Raw genomic sequence first — 25169 nt, forward strand, 5'->3', positions numbered from 1 at the left:
AAAATAATTAAGAAACGATCAATAGAAGTGTGATCAACTCATAAATCAACTCGGTTGAGTGTTGATTCATGATTTTGCTTATGAAAACCACAATTATCACATCAACTCCCATTGTTTGATAATATGTTTCGTGTCAAATATTGCTTATAATTTGCTATCTACATTTTAATGTGAAAAGTTTAAGTGATATATTTTTTAAAATAGTAGTAGTTGATTAGGACTTTAGAATTTCGCAGAAACATATTTTTCGAGTTTTGCACGTAAGAAATGCTGAAACAGGAAAGGACTGCTTCAAATTATTGAAAAGAAGCTGCACCTCTAATAAACTAATGGACGAAAAGCAAACTAGGGGCACAAAACCTTTTCCATTTCAATTTATTTGTCTTACTTTCTTTTCTAACCAATATCTAAAAAAAATGCATCTACCATTTTCAACAATTATTTAATTCTAACCTTTTTATATAGCCTACTTTAAAACCACAAATTTAAATGACATTTTAATGCATTCTATATATATTTAGTTTAAGACCACAAGACTAAAAAAAATGAAAAAATTCGATGAGATTTGGTATGTGAATTTCTTACACAAAAACAAAATGAGAAAAACATGATACATTTCGGAAGCAATTGTTTATTTTTGACCAATTCTTTTCAACATCTGATAAAAGCCAGTTGTTTCAAAACTCTTCATGAGTGAGATGTTACATCATAATCTTCATTCCAATTTCAATGAAAAGGAAAAGATTATACACCTAATTCATGAACTCATCCATCCAACCTGCTACATGACAATTGCATGGAGAAAGTGCTAATATCATAGTAACAATAAGTTGGATGAATTCAAACCTTAATGGCATACTTTCTAAGTGGAAAGTACATTTCTTTTTTCTTCTCTCTTTCGGTCTTCAAAGATGCCTGCACATTAAACAAGTATATATGTTATTACTAACTGAAAAGTGCATCAGCGGTACAGAGTAGAGGGAAACACACAAGTCAAGAGGCAGATAGGACATTGCACGGTAATATTAGGTATCCGAATAGCTATATTATGAGTTCCATAGGACATGCAAAACTTAACAGTCGTGTTTTTTCCAATATGTATAGTTAACTACCTGAGGAAGCCAAAAGACATTACAAAGTGAAATTTAGGTAATCTCAAGAAGAGAAAATTTATTCATAGGGCACCTAAATGTCGTGATAACACTACCACAAGGCCAAAAACACATTACCAGGGTAGGTAAATTAGTTGTTATTCAAAGGGGGATGTGATTTGTTTCATAAATTCAAATCAGACTTCAAAGGACATGGAAGAGCCATATCTTTCAAATATAGCATTTGGTATTTACCTGAAATGGCATATCTAGAGTTAATAACCCATAATTCCACAAATTAGTTCTGCCCAAGACTAACTAGATTAAAGCCATAGTGGCAACAAAGCCAATCACGAACATATCTACACTTTGTAATTGTATCTTGGCAAATGATAAGAAGAGCAATCAAACAAATACTTTTCATGCATGATTACTGGACATAACTTATATTCAACATACTGAATTCAAATTAATAGAATATCGCGATTCCCTTGGATTATTTAGTTAAGATACAAGGATATGAAATTCAAAAACTTTATCTTCAATTTAATTAGATGTTATTATTGCAATTGCTATCCTAAAATTTGCCAAGTTGGAGGTCTCAAGTTCGAAACCCCTTGCCAGCGAAAGCAAGGGGTTTTGCCTCCTGGGTCGAGCTCGTCGCACCAGGCTTGCCTAGTGCGGTTTACCTCTCCTATGTGGTTTGCGAGCTATTGCATAGGAGCGGGGATTTTACCCTGTGTGCACCCAAAGGGTAGCGGCTGCGGGTTTCCCTTGTCATCAAAAAAAAAAAAAAAAATTGCCAAGTGGGTTTGTAATAACTTGCACTTGACTTAATCTCATGAATGGCTGCAATTATTGTCCTAAAGTTGCCAAAATGACAACTTAATAGCCTGTCACTTGGCCTAACCACATTGCAAACTTTCTTGCTTTCTAAGTATAATACCCTCACATTATTTCTATTTTATTTTTGGCTTTATTTATCAAATTTAAATTACATTTTTTAATTTACCACATGATTTTTCTTATAATAATCCAAAAAAATCCTCATCTAAAAGTTTTTAAAAGGTTTGCAATGTGGTTAGATCAAGCTATTAAATTGCCACTTGGCAACTTTAGGACAATGCCAAGATATTACAACGCCACTTGACAAATTGTAGAATCACAGTTACATTAATAACATCTAATTTAAACTGAAAGATAAAGTTTTTGAATACCCCAAGGAAAAACAATACAGGATGAATTAAGATGAACAGAAGGTTCCTCTTATAGTTGGATCGAGATAATCAAAATGATTAATGGCAAAGGAATGAAAACCAAAATCCACCAGACATGACATAATTTGAACATGAAAAGAAAGAAGGCTGAATAGCCTAACAGATATTTGTAACTTGCATCTTTTTGACACAACTACTTGATCGAGTAGTAGTGTCAAAACGATGTCAAACTCCCCTCCCCTGCATAGTAGAAGGGGAGGGATGTCAAAACGATTCAAGTACGTGTCTCTGTTATGCTATTCGTCAAAGAAGAATGATAAATTGAAATTGCGTCCTTAGAGCTACAATCACTACAAACCAGGCTAGCATACATAATGAAAGAGTATTTGGTTTACTAAGGAAACAGCAAAAAAAGAGTATGTCACAACAAGGAGCTCTTTTTCTTCAAGAGTCAAAGGTACTAACCAGCAGCAACATAAAACTCAACAACAGTGTATCCAGCTAAGAAAATTACAGGAAACAGTAGCAAATAATTACAATGATAATCATTAAACAAGTAACAATTTTTTTCAAGAGGTCCAGATATAAAGTACCTGGTGCTTAGTAAGACGTTTGCGAATAGCTCTGGTTTTTTTGGGACGGAGATCGAGAGGCAAATATTTCTTGTTCTTGTATGCTTCCCTCAGTGCCAACTTTTGCTTCTGCGAAATAACCGTCAACACCTGTGCTATTGACAATCTAACTACCTTTCTGCATCAACCCGTTTCATTTAAACATCAATTATATGTATAAACATTTGAATATACAGTAAATGGGTGAGAAAAAAATTACATCTTTGAGAGCTTGTTGGGGGCACCGCCAGTGACTTTGGCAACGCGGAGAAGAGACAGCTCTGCTTTCAGGTCCTTCAGCTGAGCCAAAAGCTCAGTCTTGGACTTGTTCCTCAGCTCGTGAACTTTGATCCTTGCTACAAAACGAGAATTGAATTATCAGAATTGGCAAATACAAAATTGGACCCAAAATGCAAAGAATGAAACTTTCACTTACCCATGGCGTCTCACTCTCTCCTGGCAATGTTGAAACTCAGAAACCCTAATTCGCGGCAGAAAGAAGACGCCTGTTGGCTGTCAATGTTTCGCACGTGGGTTGAACCGATATGGGCTAGTAGAATTTCAAGGCCCAAGTATCACAATAGAAATCCAGTTGGGCTTCCAGTCTAGTTACCTGTCCAAATCAAAGTTGGGCTTATACTCCAACCGTTTTAGTGAAAGACTTTAGAATTTTGTATTTTAAATCCGTGTCACGTGAAAAGTAAAAATTAAGGTGTTAGGTAGAAAAAGAAAGATAAGTATATTTTTTTTAAACAATCTAAAGAAGAAGGTAAGATGAACAAATTGAAAAGTAGACACTCAAGAGATGGCCTAATGGTTGATTGAGACCCTCGATGATCACAAGTTTGAATTCTAGGGGAGACAAAAACACTTTGTGATAATGGAAAAGTAGTTCGAATAATTCATTTGGGAAACAAAACCAAATCCAAATCGGAGCTTAAACTTAATTTCAACAAATTTTCAGGAACACAAAGTTACAACTTTTTTTCATCCAAATTGAAACACACCAGAATTACAAACAAATCACACTAATAAGCAAGATACACAGTAATATGCAACACAGTCTCCACTCCATCTGTCTCTTGAAGCTGATTAGTAGCAGGAAAAGTTTTAACAGTAGCAAATCCCTTAGCATTAACATACTTTCCCGTGCCAGCCATAACCGCAAGATGTGATTCCGAAACTCCCATTCTATGAACACCAAAAAAACTCAAACTATCAGCATAACTTCCACTCTTAAACATCACAGTAAACGCCATCGTTTGACTCAACCCGTCTTCCGAACTAGCAACGTAAAATCCTTGAGCTTTACCAATTAAACCCGAATTCAGCTCGTGTCCTTCGGTCAATTCATCGTCGAAAACAGTCAATGTACCGAACATCAGCTTCTGGAAACTGATTCCTGATCCCAATTGCTGTAAATTAATCGCTGGCAAACCGTTACCGCCTCCGATTATTCCGTTGTTGTTTTGATTAATAAAATTAGATGTTGTTCCGCTAAGGCCAGTAAGGAAAGGGATGTTGTTGTTGCTGATGATTCCGCTGTTGGCGTTGTTAGTGGGGACGCCGTTATCAACTGCTAAAACGGCACCGTTTGGTTTCGCGAATGGGACTTGACCGCTCACGGCGGGGTTTGTTACAATTCCGGTAACGGCTATAGCTGAAGGATTTGATCCTCCTAGGATATCGTGCAAGAAGAAGGAAAATGTATGATCATCGTAAGCACCAGCACCACCACCAACTCCACCGGCTACAGTTGCACCAGCACCAGCTCCACCAGCTCCAGCCGCACCCGTAGCAGGTGTTGCACCTGCTATAAAATATAAGGCGTGAGAACTACTTTCCTTAGCTCGTATTGAAGAAATACGAGCAAATCCTTTCAATAGACAACGTAGTCGTCATTGCATATTGAAAATTTGCCTAGCAACTTGCTAAAGAAAGACATGGATTTATGTAAGTTAAAATAAGGCTATTTAGAATATAAAGTCAACCTAATTTCATAAAATATAACTGTTACGTTTTCAAATGAGATGATTACACAATTTAATACCTGTAGCTCCGGCAGCTGCACCAGCCGTAGTTGCCCCTGAAACTGGTGCTTGATCGGTAGGGTCAGGATTTTCCAACGCTACGGTAGGGGTGGCCACTTCCTCGTCAAGGATTCGGGCTGCTGTAGCAAATGTTATTGTGAGAGCTAGAATGAGTAGGTATGAGATAACGGCTTTGATTTGAAAAGAGCTCGAATTTTGAATTGCCATTATTAATTGAAGAAACTAATGAAATAGTAGCTAGAGCTGAGAGATAGTTTGAGAAATGATTTTCTGGAATGAAGATGATGGATAATCAAGAACATTGATGAGAATTTATATATGTGTGATTAATAAAATGGAGAGAAATTGAATTGTATTTCATTTGGTAAAAATGAGAGGAGTTGATGAGATGGATTAGGTATAAACCTTTCCACCCTAAAAAGTGTATTAGTTGAACAGTTGCAAAAATTAATAGTAATAATACTATCGTGTACAAATAACAACTAACTATAAAAGCAAATACTGACCAAAAAGAATGGGGAAAATTTGATACTAATTAATATGTTGCATCTCTTTGCAGTGTTGAGCATCCAGCTTGGGGTCTACTATTTGACAAGGATATTCATTCATAAAGTTGGATTGGGGAAAATATTTGGTCCAAATAATCTGTTAATTATTGGACCTAAAGTTATGTTACTTGAATCTTAATTAATTGTTGTTGTATCTGTTGCAGCAGTGAGGAAATCTCATTTCTTGCTTAGACAAACATGAGTGAACCGCCAATAAATTGGACCTACTATATATATACTTGAATTTTCATCATTGCTCATGCCACCAGCGCCCAATTTGACACGATGTTATAATTCCTTACTCATCATTGAAAGTTTTATCAGCGACTATGTTAAAATAATGATGCCCGTGCGGTTAATATACTTATGAGAAAAGTAACTTCCACCAACAAGCGGCCATGTTTAAAGAAATAATTAAGACAGTGGATCCCCAAGTATTATGTCAAGCTTTAAAGAGGAGTTTTATTATTAAAGCAAAATTAGAGGATTAAAACAGAAAACGAGCCCTCAAATTTCCTCCTAATTTCTACCCTTAGGTTAATTTGGAGTGTGCACGTGACTTGCACATGCTAACTCAATTGCTTGCGTCTCCTCTGTCAACGGATACCTTATATTTAACGGCTAGTTTGTTCGTAATCGACCGCTTTCACTTACTCTCTCTCTTTCCGGCGAGAGAAAGTAGCTTTCTTTTTTCTTCTTTTTCCAATATTAATACAACTTTCTTAGTGATCAAAGTAGAAATAGAATCGATCACTCCATTTGTTTTACTAAAAGAAAGTGTCTCACAGTTCATCTCCAAGAATTCACAATCCAATTGTGAAATTCAAATTAACAATATTAATATAGTTAATTTGAATCAGGATTTTACATTTTCTTGCAACTTTCGATTAAGGGTTTTGCGTAAGAATCAATGTGGAGGAATAACGAGAGAGTCTACATGTCTCCGGCGAGGGGTTTCTTGACCCCACCACCGAAATGGAGGTCGCCGGCGTCAGACAAGGACCAGAGGTGGCCAACTCATGCACAGAGTGCTAAAGCTGATCTTTTTCACGTCATTCACAAAGTGCCTTCTGGTGATTCTCCATATGTCAGGGCGAAACATGTTCAAGTTAGTGCTTTTTCGAGTTTCTTTCTTTTCTTGAATCTGCATTGGCTTTCAATGATAATTTCTTGTTATTTCTTCTTGGGGTTTCAAAATAGTAGTATTGCTATTGGATTACAGGATCACATTATGGAAGTTTGTTGAATCATAGATGTTATGGGCAATTGTGTGTGTAGATGCCTGTTTTCTGTTATATACATATTGCCTGGAATTAAGTGCTTAACTAGAACAAATCTTCATTTTGGGGGTAGTTTCATCTTCTTGACATGAAATGTGTTAATTTCTGTTTTTGATTGAATAAGTTGTTACTAATCCATAAATGGCAGTTAATTGATAAGGATCCAGGCAAGGCAATTTCTCTGTTCTGGGCAGCAATTAATTCCGGTGATCGAGTTGATAGTGCTCTGAAAGACATGGCAGTGGTAATGAAACAGTTGGATCGTTCAGACGAGGCCATCGAAGCAATAAAGTCATTTCGAAATCTTTGTCCCTCTGAGTCTCAGGAGTCCATTGACAACATCTTGATTGAACTCTACAAGGTAAGAACTTATCATCTTAAATCTGATATATATCTTTATTGTATACATTGTTTTGTGTTTGAATGTTGCTTAATGGCATGTATATCTTGCTAATCTCTGCCTACACCTTTTGCTAGATCATATTGTTAAGAATAGTAGTTATATGTCCTCCCATTGAAGGCTTAATCCATCCGACAACGAATTACACATTTTTCCTGATCATTTCCTAGTACCCATTGGCTTAACATAGTGTGTTGTGACTGTTATTATAAAGAATAGTAGTTATCTGTCCTCTTATTTAAGGCCTAATTCTATCCAGTTTTGACCAACATTTTTCTTGACCATTTCCTAGTACCATTGGCTAACATAGTGTTGTGACTGTTATTGTAAAGACTAGCAGTTATCTGTCCTCCTGTTAAAGGCTTAATCCATCTGACTTCGAACTACACATTTTTCCTGCTTTATACAAAACTGAATTAGATGCTAGTCACTGCAAAAGTCATCTATAACAAGAGATGTAATGGCATCTCTTTGTACACTTATCAAGAGTCAATATTTGGTATGCATACTCTTAAATTTGTGGAAACTGTATCAATAGGAACAGTTTTGTCTTAAAAGATATGAACAGGTAATTCAAAAGAAATGCTGAATTTACACTACTTATATAGTGGTTTCAAACTTTTGTTAGGTCTTGCTCTCTCAGTCTACTAATCATAAAAGATATCTATGAAGTGGAGTTGTTATGAAAATCTAGCAACTTATGTTTTCTACAATATGAGGATGCTGCTCTAATGGTTGTATAAATCCTAGAGTACTCTTGTTTCTTTATCTCGCGACTATTTTGATTATATTTGTATTTCTGCAGAGATCTGGTAGGCTCGAAGAAGAGATTGAATTACTTGAACTGAAATTGAAGAACGTTGAAGAAGGCATAGCATTTGGTGGGAAGAGGACTAAGATTGCTAGATCTCAAGGAAAAAAGGTTCAAATCACAATTGAAAAGGAGTACGCGAGGTTGTACTTGCTATTGTTTATTGTCAACTTCAGCATTATTTTTGCTTGTCTAACATAATCAAATTCTTGTAACTTTCAAAATAAGTGCAGATTGTTGGGGAACTTGGCATGGTCATACATGCAACTGAATAACTTTAAATTGGCAGAGGAGTACTATAGGTAATAATCACCAACTAAAACAAATTGAGCACTTGGAGGTGTGGCTTTATTTGGAGAAAAATTGCTCACATGTGGAAATTGTTTTAATGCAGAAAAGCACTCTCTCTCGAATCGGACAAGAACAAGCAAAGCAATCTTGCAATCTGTTTGATGCACATGAACAAGATTGCAGAAGCTAGGTTTCTGCTTCAAAGCATAAAAGCCTCAGATAGATGGCAAATGGATGAGTCATGCACCAAGTCCTTCGAACGTGCCACTCAAATGCTAGCTGAGTTAGAAACTCATGGCATTCAGAACTCTAAGGAACAGGTGGAAGAGATGCGGGAGGTTAGGATAGATTCATCCACATCAGATGAACATGATTGCAGGGGACACGAGAAGACACATCCACCTCCATTTACTGCTTCTGGACCTCCAAAGCACTTTTTAACACAACCAAGAAGATATTCATGTTCACTCAATGATGGAGGTTGGTTGAATAAGGACTCTGTTAGTGCATGTAGTCGAAGATTGTTATTTGAGCAAACATCAAATAATGAGAATGTGCAGTTAGTTGTGAATCATAATTTCAACAAGCTCATTTCTGCCAACGATATGAGCGAGGGAGCATCCCTTGTACGTGGACAAGTGTTAACTAGGTCATGGGGAAATGGCGCTAACGTGGAAAGTGAATGTGATTTGCAGCCACCTTACTCCAAATGGAAAAACAACTCTTCCGGAAATGATGGATCAGACCAAATTTCTTTAGAGTTGTCGAAGTCTCCAACAGAATCATTGGCTGATATTACAAGTGCAAGAAAATATTCTGGAGATGGGAGTAAAGATTGTTGGAGTTCCACTTTGACTTATAGAGATACGGTGACATTAGAGGATACCACCGAACACTTGGAGAGCACAAACTTGAAACCTTTAAACTTGCCTGCATGTACAAGCAAGAAGAGTTGGGCTGATATGGTGGAAGAGGATGAGTTGGGTTTACAATTTCATGAAACTCCAGGCAAATATTCAGATGAAAATGAGAATATTGATTCAAATATTATTAATCTTAGCCAAAACATTGATACATTGCGTCTGAATGAAGGGTATCATACACAACCTGGACGAGAAGCAAGGCGTTCCTTGTGCTTTGATCAGAATGACAGAAAAGAAAAGTGTTCATCTGACTTTCAGGGGAAAGTGCTCAAGTCTGGAAGCTTGAACTCCTTGCCCCCTATAGGAGACATTGCTTATCAAACTCCAGTCACGTTGATGCGGAGGAACAGATTGCAAGTATTCAGAGATATAACTCCTGAAAGTCCTAAACCTTGAACCTACTATCATGTACAGAAATAAATAGTCATACCAAATAATTTGCATGATGCTTTATGTTTAGTGTACTTGTTAGCTGATCTTATGATCATTTTAATACTGCAAGACCTATTAGGCTACTAGCCTTGAGAAACATGTGTTGGTAAGTGTATACAATTTTTCTTCTATAGCTTATTTTTCTTTGAACATACCATTTTGCCTGATATCCATTGTGCTAATTTGAGTTAGCTTAAGTGAATAGATTCACCTTGTGGCTTCTTCAGAGTTGTCTTACTTACATTTTCTATGCTTATTGTACTTCCATTCTGAGATATGAACATGGTTTTGAATATGTCATTCCAAGAAAAGTTGTATGCATCTCCAATTCTGGTTCCTCAAGTCCTCTGTCAAGAAAGACTATATTTCTCTTGCAAGTGACAGGGACATCTTTATGTTAACGCGTAGGAGATTGGTGATATAAAACACGAGATTTTTGTAAGATCATTTTCTTCTATTTAAATTGTAACAGATTATTTTGTGCTTTGATCACATTGATTCAGAACTTTCATCTGACTTCTGTTTCATCCCAATATGAATTTGCTTTTTTTGGCAAAGAATATAATTAATAAGGAAAGTTTAGAAGTCATCATAAATTTGAAAACATATATGGAGCAAGTAACATTACATTTAGGGCGACATCGGTCAAAATCATATACAAATGCTTTTAGGATAAAAATATTTTGCTTACGTATCGAATAGTGAACAGAAGGAAAAAAAAACTCTTATTTTCCTGAAAGATATTTTTCGTAAAAAATATTTTTATTTGTACCGAACACATTGACAATCTCGTAACAACCCGTTCTTCATTAGCTCTTCTTGTCAAAACTGAAAAAGAAAATCATAGATTGGCAAGGAGGTTTAATTAAGTTTTAAAAAATGTCATATTCCTTTTAGAATGTTCAAACAAAGAAGGAGGCCAAGCATTTCTTGTACAAATTAAGCAAAGTAGTTAGCATAGCCGCCCAAAATAATTTAATTAGCATAAGATAAGATAGAAATAATAAGAAGGTCCAAAACTTAATTACTTATGTATAGTATAATTATCATTTATCAATAAGATGTGATAAAATAATGTATTAAATAGTGCATTTGGTTTGTTAAATAAAAAGGCTATTTTTTCTTTTATCAAGTGGTAAAGCACCAAGTCCACTATTACGCACCTACTCAATAGTCAATACTATTATTGCACTTAACAGCTCATTGGCCCTCTGTTTTTAATTAATCCAAATGCAAATTGAAAAGCATCTTAGACTATTCATACCAAAAAAAGAAAAAAGAAAAAAGAAATGATCAAGAAAACAAAATTACTTTGATTATCACAATTCACATCATAATTACAAACAACTACTTTCTCGCTCCTTGGAAACAAAATGAACTTGTGGCAGTCCTTTCTTGGTCGGAAATATACACATTATTATACTTTTACGTCTAAAATTATCTGTCGTGTTTATTTTTTATATGCTCCTTAAAAATATTACCCTAATTTATGTCTTAAGCTATATTCTTTTTCATTAAATATGTATTTTGTTGAGGTCTTTGTAGTCTTCAAAAATAATTACTACTAAGCATTGAGAGAGATTTTATTTTTTTTAACCTTGAACTTCTATAATGACAATAATTTGAGATAATTACTTTTAAAAAATATTCGATCCGGCTGGACTAATGTTGGCCATTAGTTATCTCCTTTTGCAAGTAATGATGAAAAACTGTTTTTTTCTTCTTAATTACAAAAAGAAATTAAAAGCTTATAGAAGATCTAGAAAATGTTAGAGTTGCCTCATGTTGATGTCACTCCACTGATCAGAAATCACATTTGGTTTAACCATATTGGTGTTAAAAGCTTATTAATCAAGATTTCACAAACTAATCATCTATATTCAATATACGTTTCAGCCGAAATTGCTAAGCCCGGGTTTAAAAGCTCTTAACACTCGGTTAGTAGACACAAGTTGAGTGCATAAGCCTCTTAGGTCACGAGATGAGTATCACACGAGCTAATAATGGACCGAGCCTTGTCTATAAAGCAGAGCGACCAACAAAAAATCCTTCATATAACATAATTATGTCCTTTTAAGTCTACAAACTAATTAATCTCTATTAAACACAAATAATAAGTTGATTAAGTGATGGTGCCAACAATTAACAATTTTAATCCATTTAGCTGACTATGGTTGTCTCCATCATAGATTCCACCGTCGGCAAAATGGTCGGTTCGATCAACAATCATTTTGATTATGGACCACCTATTATCATTTTCCTTATTTTTGGTCGGTTGTACATCCTAATTAAAATTACTTTTCCTAATCATCCTTTAGTAATTTTTATCAGGTTAAATTGACTTACAATAACAAATAACTTTTCATATTAATTCTGATATTATATGATACGATAACTTTTAAAAATTTAAAAGTAATACCAAAAGTAATTTTTTATAAATTTACATCTATTCTTAATTTTTTTTTTACACCATTAGTATATAGTATTCCTAAAATTTAACTCCTTTTTTCTTTAAAAACGGCTAGAATCTAATTATAATGCCACGTGTCAGCACCCAAATAAATTGGAGGCACGCCAAAGACACAATGACAGGTGGCTTCCAACCCAAAGGGTGTCCTCTTATTAGTCCACTATATATTTAAGTAGCACTAACTTGTTAGGAAATAAACAACACAAATTAAGTTTTTCTTTTCCCTCTAATTAAGAAAAAAAATAAGTAGTAAGAAACGATAATGCCAATTTCTAGAATTGCCATCGGAAATTTAGCAGAGGCTACCAAGCCTGATGCTCTTAAGGCTGCAACAGCTGAGTTCTTTTCCATGCTCATTTTTGTTTTTGCTGGCTCAGGCTCTGGCATGGCCTTCGGTAAGTATAACTTAAACTTATATATATACACCGCTGACAATATAAAGAATTTTTAATTTACATTTGAGAATATATAATATTTGTACTTTTCACAGGTAAGTTAACGAATGGTGGAGCAGCGACGCCAGCTGGACTTATTTCGGCATCCATAGCACATGCCTTTGCCCTTTTTGTGGCAGTTTCAGTCGGAGCAAATATTTCTGGAGGTCACGTAAATCCTGCTGTTACCTTTGGTGCTTTTGTAGGAGGTCACATTACACTTTTTAGAAGTGTCTTGTATTGGATTGCACAATTGCTTGGATCCGTCGTTGCTTGTGTGCTCCTCAAGTTTTCTACTGGTGGATTGGTAAAGCCATTTATTTGTGGAATTTTCTAGTGAAAATATTTGTAATTTATGGAAAAAAATTTAATGCAGGAAACATCAGCATTCGCGCTATCAAGTGGAGTGACACCATGGAACGCAGTTGTTTTTGAGATAGTAATGACATTTGGCCTTGTTTACACTGTTTACGCGACTGCAGTTGATCCAAAGAAGGGAGATTTGGGAATAATTGCACCTATCGCAATTGGTTTCATCGTTGGTGCTAATATCTTGGCTGGTGGTGCGTTTGATGGTGCATCAATGAACCCAGCGGTGTCGTTTGGTCCAGCTGTGGTTAGCTGGACCTGGGACAACCACTGGGTCTATTGGCTCGGCCCATTTGGAGGTGCGGCTATTGCTGCTCTACTATATGAAATCATCTTCATTGGTCAGAACACTCACGAGCAGCTTCCTTGCACTGATGATTACTAAGGATATTGGATTTCATTTCCTCTTTTCTTTATTTAATCTCTAAAACCAAATGTTGCATAATTAATGTTTGTTTAATTTCAACGTTGTTGTTGTTGTTTTAATTCCTGTTCTCTTTGTTTGTCTTTCAAAACTTGGCTTTTCTTAATTGTACCTGGAGTTGGCTTTCCTAATTTGATCCATGCTTATTGTTAATTGCGGACAAATTAACGTTAACAACTTGCTAAATCATCAGGAAGGAGTGCCAATATATATATATTTACTCCTTGCCATTAAACTTAGTAAATAGTTTTACGAATTACGTACATATACCGTTAGACAAAAGTTAAGTGTGTAAATATTTTCACAAATCACACCATCATACATATAACTTCAAGTTTGTCAGAGTGATAGAAAAAATCAGTTCATTTTGACGGATTAAATCTAAATTGGATGAGTTAGAATAGATCAAATTAATATAGCCATATGCTTGTAACATATTTTCACAAAGTTTTTTGTGGGTATCAATTTTGACCTATATAGTTGCCTCAACTAGCCTAGTTTTTAGATGGCTGAATTGAGCTTCAAAATAAGTTTAAGTTACCAAATGAGCAAATCACTTATCAGCCCAAAGACCCTACCGCATCCATTAGTATTTTGTTGGGGCCATATTTTTCCACTTTTTAATTGTTTGATGTGCTTCATTTCTTATTGCGTTTTAGCAAATATACATTTATCTAAGCATTATACCTACCTCTTTCTCATCTACCAATCAAAGCAATGACTACTATCGAACTCTTTTGTCTTCCTTTTAGTGGTGGATAAAATGTAAGTTCGATGTATGAAGTATTCTTCATTCATGTAAGAGTTAGAAAAAAGGTTGTTTTTCAAGAAATATTTAGCATAAGTAATTTATTCTGTGTCAAATATTAATGATTGGTTTCACCATTTAAATATGCAACCTATAGATCAAAGAAAAACAACTTTATCATTGATCGAAAGTTCCCATTCCTTTTTTAGTAATAATAGGTGACTTTTTCCCCCTTTGAACCATAAATAATTAGAGACAAACAGTCATAATTGTGCATCTTTGTCATCGGCATTCACTTTTCTTAATGAACTGAATTAGGCCTAATTTTCCTCAGTTAAAGTCGATAATTGATTCATGAATTGCATAACTTTGTAGAACTAAACATTTTTTTTAGGGAGATTACAAATTAATAAACAAAGAAGTTCATGCAGGCCACATCCTCATTACAATAAAATAAAATCCACTTACTATTCCTCCCTCCACCATTTTTTTACACCTAGATTTTTATATTTTAGTAATCATTTTTAAAAAAAATTGACGAGTGCTACCAAAGCTTTGCCTATCCACTAAATAAAATATTCCACAACTTTACCTTAGATATATGATATAAATATTTGTGAAATAAAGTGAAGGATAGCTACGTTTTTTTTCCCTTCTGAAACCTGTAAAAATATCTAGCAAGAAAATTTTGGGTACATTTATTTTGGTTAAAATATGTGACACCCCAACTTAAGATAAAGAGTTCCACATTGGTAAAACACAAGAGAAATATTGGATATATATGTAAGTAGGTCTTACCAATTAGTGACGTGTTTTAAAACCGTGCGGGAATAAGCCTAAAGTGGACAATATTACTAACAAGTTAGGCCGTTACAGAGAGATCTAAGTGCTACACATACTTGTGAAATCTCCTAAAGCAAAAGAAATTTACAAGAAAATGACTAATTGTTTGATAATAACTTGATTGATTACTTAAAAAATAGACACGGGGTATTTGATAAGAAGTGTGCTTAAAGATAATGTTTCACAAAATTTTAAATTTGCAAATGACTTTTCACTCAATTCAAAATTGTCAATCGTCATATGTCACATACTATAGTACAGTTCAAATAAACATTAAACACATTAGTTGAAAAGCCAACGATTGTGTTTAATCATTTAAGTGATCATGATTTTTGACAAGCACAGAGATGATTTTACAATTATTCATAAAATTACTTTCTTAATTTAAAAATATATACTATCAACCAATAATAGTCTAAATATCGATACATCAATAAATATTAAGAGCACATTTGATTGAAAATAGTTGATAAGCATTAGGTGAAAAAAAATATTACCTTTTGGTGTTGAAACTGTTTGATTAAAGTATTGAAACTGATAATGGTAAGTAGTTGACAAAAAAAATATTAGGAGAATAGTAAAGAACATTAATAGAAAAGAGATTAAGTTAGAAGTCTATATTGGAAAATAGAAAAATTATGATTGGAGCAGTTAAGCTTTTTTTTTGTAATTGTTCATTTGATGTGCAATATTTGTATTAAGGATCTATTAAACTTGGATTCACTCATTACAAAGGATCAATCCATTTATATCATTATATAAAATGTAACTTATAGATCAATACTTCTATTTTAAATTAGAGGTTCCATTCAATTAATGAAAACTTAATAAAGTTTCTTTCATATGAATGTCTATGAATGTATGTTGCTTCATGAATTCAATGGCTTGAATTATGTTCTGTTTCAAATTTAGGCAAGAACTTTACTTATATCAAACATCCATAAAACTAGCTTAATTAGAAAACAAATAGAAAAACATGTGAATGTAGCAAAAAATATATATTACTGGAAAGATTTTTCTGAATAGTATTTGGGTCAGCTTGTGAGAACCTGGATTATTCTATCGGATATCTGTTATATCATACCAGCACAGATAATACCAAGTTATTTTATCCACAGATACTCTTAGAAGGTTCAAGTAGAAGTAGTTTACATAAAATTAGAGGAAATTAAAGATGTTCATTAGATATGACATGTTGAGTAACCTCCACACATGAGATATATATATATATACTCTAGTAATTAACACAACTAGTTAAGCCTCAGAAACACTTAGTAATAGTTATTTAAAGAGATCAGAACAGAGTGCCTTCTGATCATGGGATTTTCTACATATATACAAAGAGTGATCACTAAATATTACTATTACTCATCTCACAAACCTACACCAACTCTAAACAAATAGTTCAAATTATATCCTCCGTGAGATAGCTAGGGGTAACTTCTGCATACATTCTACCCTCCTCATATCTCGCATGTTGTTGTGCGTCCCTCCAAATTAGCCAGTAAAAAATGAGAAATCTTGATGATTGTCAAAGTAACAATGATCATGAGTACTCGTCCATAGTGAATCTGGGCAATAATTATAATCCCATGTCGTTGATGCCATAACTGGTAAATGATTCCTAGTTTCGATTTCTTCAGTTGATTCGACTTCTTTCCAGATTTCATCCATGGAATAGACCATCATGTTCTGATCTCCTTCATATATTTTATTTTCTCCAGCAACTTGCAACAACTCGACGCAATCATTTCTTTCAGTACTGGAGTCCTCAGCAGGACTGTTGGCAGAGGAAGAGGAGCAATTGGAGAAATTGGATGAAGATGGAGAAATTGAAGCCTTATTAGTATTCTTCTTCTCATCTTGAGCTTGCTTCCTCATATGCGTTCTCCAGTAATTTTTGATTTCATTGTCAGTTCGCCCTGGTAATTTTCCAGCTATTTTCGACCATCTGCACTTAAAATAGCCGTGTCAAATCTTAAATGGCTAATAAATAAACTAAGTTATGCCTCCAATTAAGAAAAAAAACAAGTTGGATCAAGATGATCATGCTTAAAGTTTGTTTGGGTCAAGTTGCTGTGACTAATAACAACTCTGTCCACCAAGGCTACGACAGATGACAAGAATCAACTAGTGTTTTTTTGTCTCTGCTGAATTTTGAACCTGAAACCTCAGGTTGTCAAACACTTCATTAACGACTAGGCCACATCCTTGGGTGCTTGTCGTGACTATGTCTAATGACTAAACTCAGACATTTTTTTTCTTAAAAGTAAAGTTCAATCAGATTAAACTTGGTGACTTGAGCAAATTAAATTTTCGGAGCAACTTTCAATTATATGAAAAATTGAAAGAACAATTTGAAAATATAGACAAACCTATTCCCATATTTGGAGTGAAGTTGAAGAACAAGAAGTTCTTCTTGAGGAGTCATCTTTCCACGTTTGAGAGCAGGATTCAAGTAATTAACCCATCGTAATCTGCAACTCTTTCCACTTCTTTTCAAACCTATAAATAAATGAATAACAAGAAATGGAATGCAGAAGAAGAAGGGGTTATTAAAGTGGCTCCCTTTCAAAACTAAGCCTAGCTATTCTATTTTTCTCTCCCGCCTACCAACCTTCAAACCTGAAACTTTCGCCAGAAAATCCCAGCGACGATCACCAAACATCTTCACATAAAATACTAGTTGAACATCTTCTTGTTCTGTCCATGGACCTTTTCTCATTTCTTCTTGAACCATTTTAATTTCTCTCAATTAATATTATTGCTTTTTTAATTTCTTCTTGTTGGTGATTCATACTAGTGTACATGAGTGATATTTATACTGGGAATAATTGGCTTGTCCTAATTTTGTTGGTGTTATTATATTTTGGAATGTGTCTGTCTACTAACAAGTGGTATTGGAGTGGTCATTTTAATTTAGTGGCACAAAAAAAACCAATGTTGCCATATGATGTAAGCCATTAACAGGGAGGACCCAATGATGATGATAAATCTAGATAAGAGGTTGATATGTTGATGTGATGTAACTTTATTAATTCTTTCATACATAAGTTGCTAGCCATTTCAGACTTATTCAATTCTTTTTTCTAATTTATCTCCAACAACAACTAAAAGTGTAATTTCGCAAAAGGGATTTAGGAAAAGTAAGGTGTACATAGATCTTCGATAGAAAAATTGTTTTCAATAGACCATATTATTTTCTTTCCAACTCTAGGATAATAATACTGTACTTCTTTTATTTTATGGTAGTATTTAAATATCAATTTAAGAAAAATATTGATCTAGAGGTTAATTCAATATCAAAACCTAGTTTATACTCAGAATCATATAAAGAGTTCAAATAATCTATCACTCATCGACGTGGGGAACTTATGATTGAACATTAGAAGCGTCAGTGGCGTAGCCAGAAATTTTATCAAGGGGATCCAAACTTTGAATAGTAATTTTTTTAAAAAAAACAATGATCTATAGAGATTCTATTTTTAATAATATTGTGATATAATTTGGGTAAATTGGTCTCCTATTTATAGAGAAAGAAAACCTTATTCCAAAAGGAAAATGTATTAAAATTTAGAAAAATCTTATTCCACAAAGGAAAAAGGTATTAAAATATAAGGAAATCTTATTTCACAAGGAAAAGGTATTAAAATTTAAGGATTTTTTTTTTTCAATTAAAACCTTATTCCAAAAGGAAAATGTATTAAAATTTAAGAAAAACTTATTTCACAAAAAGGAAAAAGGTATTAAAATATAAGGAAAACTTATTCCACAAGGAAAAGTTATTAAAATTTAAGGAAATAATTCAATTTTAATTGAAAAAAAATCCTTATTGGAGTTGAGTTTCGAACTTGGGTCACTCAAAATAAGCATGACCCTATTTACCACCAAGCTACTGAACATTTATGTTAAACTTATGCATGTTTATTTTCTTAGAAACTTCAAGAAGACCAGATAATTACAAAAAAATGAAAACGTTCATGCGGGGAATTGAACTGGGGAAGCGAGTAGGTTTGCGACAACTCTAGTCATCTCTACTATGGGTTACTTTGTTATTTCAAGGTGTCCAAAATACGATATATACCAATATAAGTCAAAACTTTACGTGTATATATCATATAATTTTTCGTCGAAGGGTGTGGCTCTGCCCTAAGAAGCGTGAGGATATATTAGATCAACCTAACATCGAATAAACAAAGAATTAGAGTGGACTTTGTTCTACAGAGGCTATAATAAAAAAATGGATACTAGATTTGACTAAACCTGAAAAGTTAACTCATGATGTGAGAATTGTCCAACGTCATATAAAGGGACCAAATAAACCATCACTTATCGATGTAAAAACTCAACAAGGATAAAATTGAATGTTCAGGGTTAAGAATTTAAGTTAAATTAGTACTCCCTCTGTCCCTAATTACTTGTCCACTTTTGAATTGACACACCTATTAAGAAAGTAATTATTGACATAGTGAGTTTACCATTTTGCCCCTATTAAGTATGAAGTGGATGGATTAAAAATTTAAGATTTGCAAGAAATTGTACCTTTTTCAAAATAATTAATTGAGGGTATAATAGGTAAAATTATTTTGTCCTTTCTTGATTTGTCAAAATGGACAAGTAATTAGGGACAACTATAAAAGGAAAAATAGACAAGTAATTAAGGACAGAGGGAGTATTAATTTAAGGAGTAATTAGATTAAGTTCAACATTCTTACAAAGCTGGCCGTTAAAGAAATTCGCTACGTCTCATGTGTTAAGTGTCCCTTGATTACAACAAAGGCCATATATATCAAAATAATAATAATATGCGTTACACAGTTTACATTGAGTCTCAAACATACAATACTGAGAATGAGAGACACTGGCAGTTGTCAAATTAGCCTTTAGCTCCAGCTACAGTCACACTCAATAATATTAATTAACGCCTAATTTGAACTATATACTATATCGTTTAAGTATTATTTTTTAAAAGATATAAGTTATAAGTCTTATAGTTAATGTGTGATTGAAGACTACGTTTAAGGAACAAATTAAAAGTCTTTTAATACATAACTTAATTATACGCGACGTACGTACCAAAATTGTCTTCCCTGCCAACAATTAAGAAATGATAAGAATTTCACATAGATTGAAAGTCTGTCGTGGAGACTTGTGTCGCTGCGAAAGACTCATGTAGTCCAGGGAAAATCTTAATAGTTCAATTACCTGAATTTTCATTTGATTGGTGAGGGTTCAAACTTTGAACCCATTTTTCTTTATCCTGCCCCGTAATTTTAAGTAAAACAAAATAAAAATATGAGGACGGATGATTGTTTTCTTTTTTTATTTTAATTTATTTTTAAAACACAGAGGAGAGTTTAATTTCCAAGATATATTCAAAAGTTTGTCTTTTCCTTCGTTTCTATATGTTCCATTTTTTGTTCCGTTGATGCATGAATCCATCTGATTTTGATATTATTTAATTGCATAATTTACCTTTCAAATGAAATATTTTTAATTTTTTTTTTCTTTAATTAACAATCGAACTTATATTTAATGGAACAAAATCTACGGACCATCACAAAATAGAGACTAAAAAGCAAATGACCCTTTTGATATCTTTCCAAACCCAAGAGTTATAACTTATAAGTAGTAGATAAAGCTGTATTAGTGGGTACACTCCAAAATATTAGGCAAATTCTTTTGAAATGTAGTAACATTTATCTTGTCCTAGCAATAATTAGAACACTATTTAATAGAGATAAATAATGCAAGTCATTTTCATCTTTCTACGCGTCAAAGTTTCTTTACTTATGGACTTATTAGCAACCTTTAATTATTTAATATATACTTGTTATACGGAGACCAAACATGGTTACGTTACACATATTAGACAAGTCCACTAACAACGATAGGTAAATAGTTTAGTATTTAAAATTTGATTTACAAATCATTTATGGATACTTTACAAAAAATAACTTTGATTCCACTTGACTAATGGACAAAATTTTAAGTTTAACAAAGGGATAAGGGTATGAAAAATACCCCAACTTTGGTCGGATTTGCTGTTACGATACTAAACTTTCATAAGGACCTATTACCTCGCTAGACTATTTAATACCGTATTTTTTACCCCCTAAACTATTTAATAGTGTATTTTAAAGGTATATATGTGTCCACGTGGACACATTACTATTTATAATTTTGCATTATTTTTTATGTCCACGTGGGCAAATATATATGTTTAAAATACAGTATTAAATAATCTAGGAAGGTAATAGGTCCTCATGAAAGTTTAGTATCGCAACAGCAAATCCGACCAAAGTTGGGGTATTTTTCAAACCCTTATCCCTTTAACAAATTTTGCTCATGCCTAGAAAAAATTAAGACCATCAACTCTAGGTCATTAGATGTAATTTCTTGGTCCGTAGGGTATGTTAAATGGACAAGTCAATAAATTGTCCAGGGTTAAATAATGGATCATAACCTAATCCATCAACTCATTATCAAATTTTAGTTCTGTTTATCTTTTGTTTTAATAATTATTTGATCATCTAATATAAATTTTTTTCTCTTTTATTATAACTATATAGAAACTTGTTTTAATAATTATTTGATTGTCTAATATAACTTTCTTTTCATTAGATGTAATTTCTTGGTCCGTAGGGTATGTTAAATGGACAAGTCAATAAATTGTCCAGGGTTAAATAATGGATCATAACCTAATCCATCAACTCATTATCAAATTTTAGTTCTGTTTATCTTTTGTTTTAATAATTATTTGATCATCTAATATAAATTTTTTTCTCTTTTATTATAACTATATAGAAACTTGTTTTAATAATTATTTGATTGTCTAATATAACTTTCTTTTCATTAGATGTAATTTCTTGGTCCGTAGGGTATGTTAAATGGACAAGTCAATAAATTGACGTGGATGTCACTATTTTGTGGTGAGTCCACTTAAAGTTTTATCCTTTCCATCTTTTTCACAAGTTTATCATAAGGGGCATTATAATGTATGCATGTTTTCTCTCAAAGGGCCACTTCCATTCTCAATCAATATGAGGTACTGCGTATTACAATTACCTCTAAAAAATTGTTATTATTTTTTAATTTTTTTTGACGAGGGTTTATATTTTTATAGGCCGTTTGATTCAAGGGATTAGGTAAATTATTCCGATTTAAATTTTGAGATTAAACTTATTTCATGTTTTATTAAAGGTGTTAATTAAAAAAATAGCTATTAAATTAAAGATTTTAATCTGAATAAATTATTAAAAGATGAAATAAGTTATACAAGTAATAATTCTGATTTTAGTCTGAGGATTATAATGTTAAAATATTCTGATTTTTAATCAAAGAACCCCTTATTGGTGAAATATCTAAAAATCAAACAACCCCTTATTGGTGAAATATCTTGTCAAGGCTACAACAGGAAGTTCCTAATTCATAGGTTAATGGGGGGTGTACTTCAATTAGTTTTTAATGATTGTTGATTAATGGTTGATGTGCTTTCTATTAGGACGTAAGAGAATTTGGTTAATGTGTTATCTTCTGCTCTTTTCCCTTTTTGCTGGAAGTAGAGCCGTTAAAACGGGCTTAGCTCATGGGGCCGGTCCAATTCAATCCGTTATTAAGATAGAATTGAGAAAAGTTTTTTCAATCTCATTTAAAACTAAGGCTTATAATCCCTTGACCCTTGAGGCTTAGCTTGATCGAGGCCGGACCAGGGTCAGCCCATGGGCCAAAACTATTTATTTAAGGGTAACTTACAATAATCTCACTAGTATATAGTCTAATTACTTAAATACATGTTATGTTATAATATTATGAATCTTACCAGATTTTGGTACGTTCAGATACATGTATCTCAGAATATTCAAAATTAGGTTAATTTGTTCTAGACACACTCTATTCAAGTAGATTCGCATGTATCTAGGATACATAGACAAATCTCGCGCCCTCGCCTCCCTCACATCTTGCTTGTCACTCTCTTATCTAGCTTGCATATCTAGTACGCGAGATACATGCTAATTACACTAGATTTTTTGCTAGTGTTATTGAAACAACACCATTGTTTGCCATATTTGATTTGAAAATCTTCTCATTTTCTTAATGTTATAGAATTATAAGTTTGAAAAGAAAAAAAGAAGAAAAAAGAGAAGGGCTAGCCCGCCCCAATCCTCGACCCTTCTAGGGTTGGGTTGGGTTGAGCATTTTCAAGCTCTTCCAAATGAAGGACCAGCCTGTCCTAGCCCTTTAAATTTCTTGGCCCGCAAGGCTTGGGCCAAATGGGGTGGACCAACCCTTTTTAACCGCTCTAGCTGGAAGCTAGTAAAGTTTCTCAAGTTTAAATAGCGTACTGTATAAGAACTTTTACACATAAAATTTACTATTTTCCTTCTAGCACACAGTTTTTTTTAGTTCATTTTTTTTTAAAAAAGGTTACCTTATTTATTAAGCAAGAATTTAACTTTAAAATTTTCCTTCCCCTTCTAATAAAATGGTTTAAAGCACATAAATATTTAACGCTTGTTTTAGATTAAAAATTTCAAAAGTTTTTTTTCTTTCTTAAATTTTGTGTCAAGATATAATGTATCACATAAATTAAAACAAATAAAATAATTTTTACTTATCTACTTTAGCATATTATCAAGAGAAAAACAAAAAAAATAATATTTAACTACTCATTACAAATCATATTTCAGGTTCATTAAATCTATACCAATTAATGAGTCCCACGATAAATATACACTATTTATAATTTATTAATAAGTCACTTATTAGAAAAAAAATAAAATCAATTCACTTCGTGTATTATTAATATTTTGTTTGATACACTCTTTCAATCTAGATATAATTATATATTCTATTTGATATTATGTTATGTATAATTGATACACATGAATAAGTTCATAGCATTAGTAATGCAAAGAATTTTAATGCATGCATTAGTATAATTAAAAATACATTTACATTCCTTAAAACCTTTTTCACGTCTTTTTCATCATATTTATAGATAATATTTTTATAAATAAATTTTATTTTTAAAAAAATTATGTAATAATACATATTATTTTTAATATATTAAACAAAACATTGCATAAAATAATTTTTGCATAATTAATTCAAATATTACTAATATTAGTAAGTATTATTGATACTAATAGTGGTGGATAGCTATATATAAAGCTTCCATAAGAGATTAATGTATGTTGGACACTTTAACTTGTTTTTTTGGTCGGCATTTTTAATACAGCCTCTAAATATGGACAAGATCTCCATATGTAATTTTCACAACGCTCAGGCTACTTACCTTTATTTTTTTTTCTTAATTAAAAAAATGTGGAGGGTCCAAATTATTTCATTTTTTAAAATTTGCTAAAAGTAGACTTATCAGATTGTGAAAGCAAAGGCCATTAACTTTACGAATCTAGAAGATAATATATATTTTTGTGCTAGAATTTACGAGAAAAAAGTCCATATGACGTCAAACAGTTTGGACATTTTTAAAACTAGTATAATACGAATTTTGTCATTATTTTTTATAACTAGAGGTAATAAACTATCTTGTGGTTGTTAATTGTTACTAAGTCGGTATAGACCTTGAATTCGGAGTCTAAAAGATAATTTTTTTAAATAAATAAATCAAAAAGGATTCTCATGAAATTTAAAGGGATTTGTCTCCGCCACAATGACATGTCAAATTTGAACATTATATACAGATCAATGGTTTTCATCCATAGTGAGATGATCAAAAGAAGTTAAACTTATGATTTAAAATGTCTAAATGTATCATTTAGCTAGTTATTAATTACTTTATTAAGAATAAAATTGAAAAATGTAAAGTTAAATTATATCTTAATATAAATAGACAATTTTTTTTTGAAAAATTGTATGTCACGTGAAAAAGTAGTGATTGGTAGGCGCTCATTGACAACATAGAAGACATGCTAAAATGATGTTTGAAGTTCATTCATCAATCAGTAAATTGATACATGAAAGTAGGGGTATTCACGGTTTGGATAAAAACCGCTTCAAACCGAAAAACCAAACCAAATCGATAAAATAAAATCGATTTTATTTGGGTTTGGTTTGGTTTAGTTTTAGGTTTTTGAAAACCGATGGTATTTGGTTTGGTTATGGTTTTATTCGAAAAAAACTGAAGAAATAACCGAACCGAACCGATTAATTATATACATATATTTTATTAATATACATACTTAATATATTATTTTTATAAA

The 25169-nt window shown here is 32.7% G+C and overlaps 5 protein-coding genes across 8 annotated transcripts; 2 read left to right on the forward strand and 3 right to left on the reverse strand.

The window, feature by feature from the left end:
• Positions 1–546: 546 nt before the first annotated feature.
• Positions 547–3464, reverse strand: LOC102586719 (60S ribosomal protein L35). 3 transcript variants are annotated; one of them, XM_006350681.2, is made up of 5 exons: positions 3356–3464; positions 3140–3275; positions 2902–3058; positions 847–915; positions 547–781 (listed from the first exon to the last, which is right to left on the reverse strand). In XM_006350681.2, the coding sequence occupies exons 1-5, from the start codon at positions 3357–3359 to the stop codon at positions 758–760; spliced, it is 390 nt and encodes a 129-aa protein (XP_006350743.1). In that variant the 5' UTR covers positions 3360–3464; the 3' UTR covers positions 547–757. The 3 variants fall into 3 exon arrangements, with proteins under 3 accessions (XP_006350743.1, XP_006350744.1, XP_006350745.1); XM_006350682.2 differs by having other exon boundaries at positions 547–778; positions 3356–3463; XM_006350683.2 differs by having other exon boundaries at positions 547–915; positions 3356–3463.
• A 360-nt stretch (positions 3465–3824) lies between these two features.
• Positions 3825–5247, reverse strand: LOC102582088 (dirigent protein 25-like). Of its 2 annotated transcripts, none has more exons than XM_015310205.1 (2): positions 4970–5247; positions 3825–4729 (listed from the first exon to the last, which is right to left on the reverse strand). In XM_015310205.1, the coding sequence occupies exons 1-2, from the start codon at positions 5175–5177 to the stop codon at positions 3948–3950; spliced, it is 990 nt and encodes a 329-aa protein (XP_015165691.1). In that variant the 5' UTR covers positions 5178–5247; the 3' UTR covers positions 3825–3947. The 2 variants fall into 2 exon arrangements, with proteins under 2 accessions (XP_015165691.1, XP_015165690.1); XM_015310204.1 differs by having other exon boundaries at positions 3825–4732.
• Positions 5248–6205: 958 nt separating this feature from the next.
• LOC102587501 (uncharacterized) lies at positions 6206–9861 on the forward strand. Its single transcript, XM_006350684.2, has 5 exons — positions 6206–6626; positions 6947–7159; positions 8004–8152; positions 8243–8311; positions 8404–9861. The coding sequence occupies exons 1-5, from the start codon at positions 6429–6431 to the stop codon at positions 9617–9619; spliced, it is 1845 nt and encodes a 614-aa protein (XP_006350746.1). The 5' UTR covers positions 6206–6428; the 3' UTR covers positions 9620–9861.
• A 2471-nt stretch (positions 9862–12332) lies between these two features.
• Positions 12333–13414, forward strand: LOC102587828 (aquaporin TIP1-3-like). Its single transcript, XM_006350685.2, has 3 exons — positions 12333–12520; positions 12616–12866; positions 12936–13414. The coding sequence occupies exons 1-3, from the start codon at positions 12388–12390 to the stop codon at positions 13311–13313; spliced, it is 762 nt and encodes a 253-aa protein (XP_006350747.1). The 5' UTR covers positions 12333–12387; the 3' UTR covers positions 13314–13414.
• Positions 13415–16138: 2724 nt separating this feature from the next.
• LOC102582409 (transcription factor MYB48-like) lies at positions 16139–17900 on the reverse strand. The gene is made up of 3 exons (XM_015310207.1): positions 17569–17900; positions 17319–17448; positions 16139–16894 (listed from the first exon to the last, which is right to left on the reverse strand). The coding sequence occupies exons 1-3, from the start codon at positions 17681–17683 to the stop codon at positions 16441–16443; spliced, it is 699 nt and encodes a 232-aa protein (XP_015165693.1). The 5' UTR covers positions 17684–17900; the 3' UTR covers positions 16139–16440.
• Between the last annotated feature and the right edge of the window lie 7269 nt (positions 17901–25169).

The sequence above is a fragment of the Solanum tuberosum genome, unplaced genomic scaffold (assembly GCF_000226075.1).
Source record: "Solanum tuberosum cultivar DM 1-3 516 R44 unplaced genomic scaffold, SolTub_3.0 scf00128, whole genome shotgun sequence".
Classification (NCBI taxonomy): Eukaryota; Viridiplantae; Streptophyta; class Magnoliopsida; order Solanales; family Solanaceae; genus Solanum; species Solanum tuberosum.

Coding starts and splice junctions, on each gene's coding strand:
- LOC102582409 (XM_015310207.1), bottom strand. CDS start 17,683: ATGGTTCAAGAAGAAATGAGAAAAGGTCCATGGACAGAACAAGAAGAT. Junction 17,449..17,568: donor TTTTCTGGCGAAAGTTTCAG/GTTTGAAGGTTG, acceptor ATTTATTTATAG/GTTTGAAAAGAAGTGGAAAG. Junction 16,895..17,318: donor CACTCCAAATATGGGAATAG/GTTTGTCTATAT, acceptor TTTTAAGTGCAG/ATGGTCGAAAATAGCTGGAA.
- LOC102586719 (XM_006350681.2), bottom strand. Junction 3,059..3,139: donor CCCAACAAGCTCTCAAAGAT/GTAATTTTTTTC, acceptor GGGTTGATGCAG/AAAGGTAGTTAGATTGTCAA. Junction 782..846: donor TTAGAAAGTATGCCATTAAG/GTTTGAATTCAT, acceptor ATTGTCATGTAG/CAGGTTGGATGGATGAGTTC.
- LOC102587828 (XM_006350685.2), top strand. CDS start 12,388: ATGCCAATTTCTAGAATTGCCATCGGAAATTTAGCAGAGGCTACCAAG. Junction 12,521..12,615: donor AGGCTCTGGCATGGCCTTCG/GTAAGTATAACT, acceptor TACTTTTCACAG/GTAAGTTAACGAATGGTGGA. Junction 12,867..12,935: donor AGTTTTCTACTGGTGGATTG/GTAAAGCCATTT, acceptor AATTTAATGCAG/GAAACATCAGCATTCGCGCT.
- LOC102582088 (XM_015310204.1), bottom strand. CDS start 5,177: ATGGCAATTCAAAATTCGAGCTCTTTTCAAATCAAAGCCGTTATCTCA. Junction 4,733..4,969: donor TGCAGCTGCCGGAGCTACAG/GTATTAAATTGT, acceptor TATATTTTATAG/CAGGTGCAACACCTGCTACG.
- LOC102587501 (XM_006350684.2), top strand. CDS start 6,429: ATGTGGAGGAATAACGAGAGAGTCTACATGTCTCCGGCGAGGGGTTTC. Junction 7,160..8,003: donor TCTTGATTGAACTCTACAAG/GTAAGAACTTAT, acceptor GTATTTCTGCAG/AGATCTGGTAGGCTCGAAGA. Junction 8,153..8,242: donor ATTGAAAAGGAGTACGCGAG/GTTGTACTTGCT, acceptor AAATAAGTGCAG/ATTGTTGGGGAACTTGGCAT.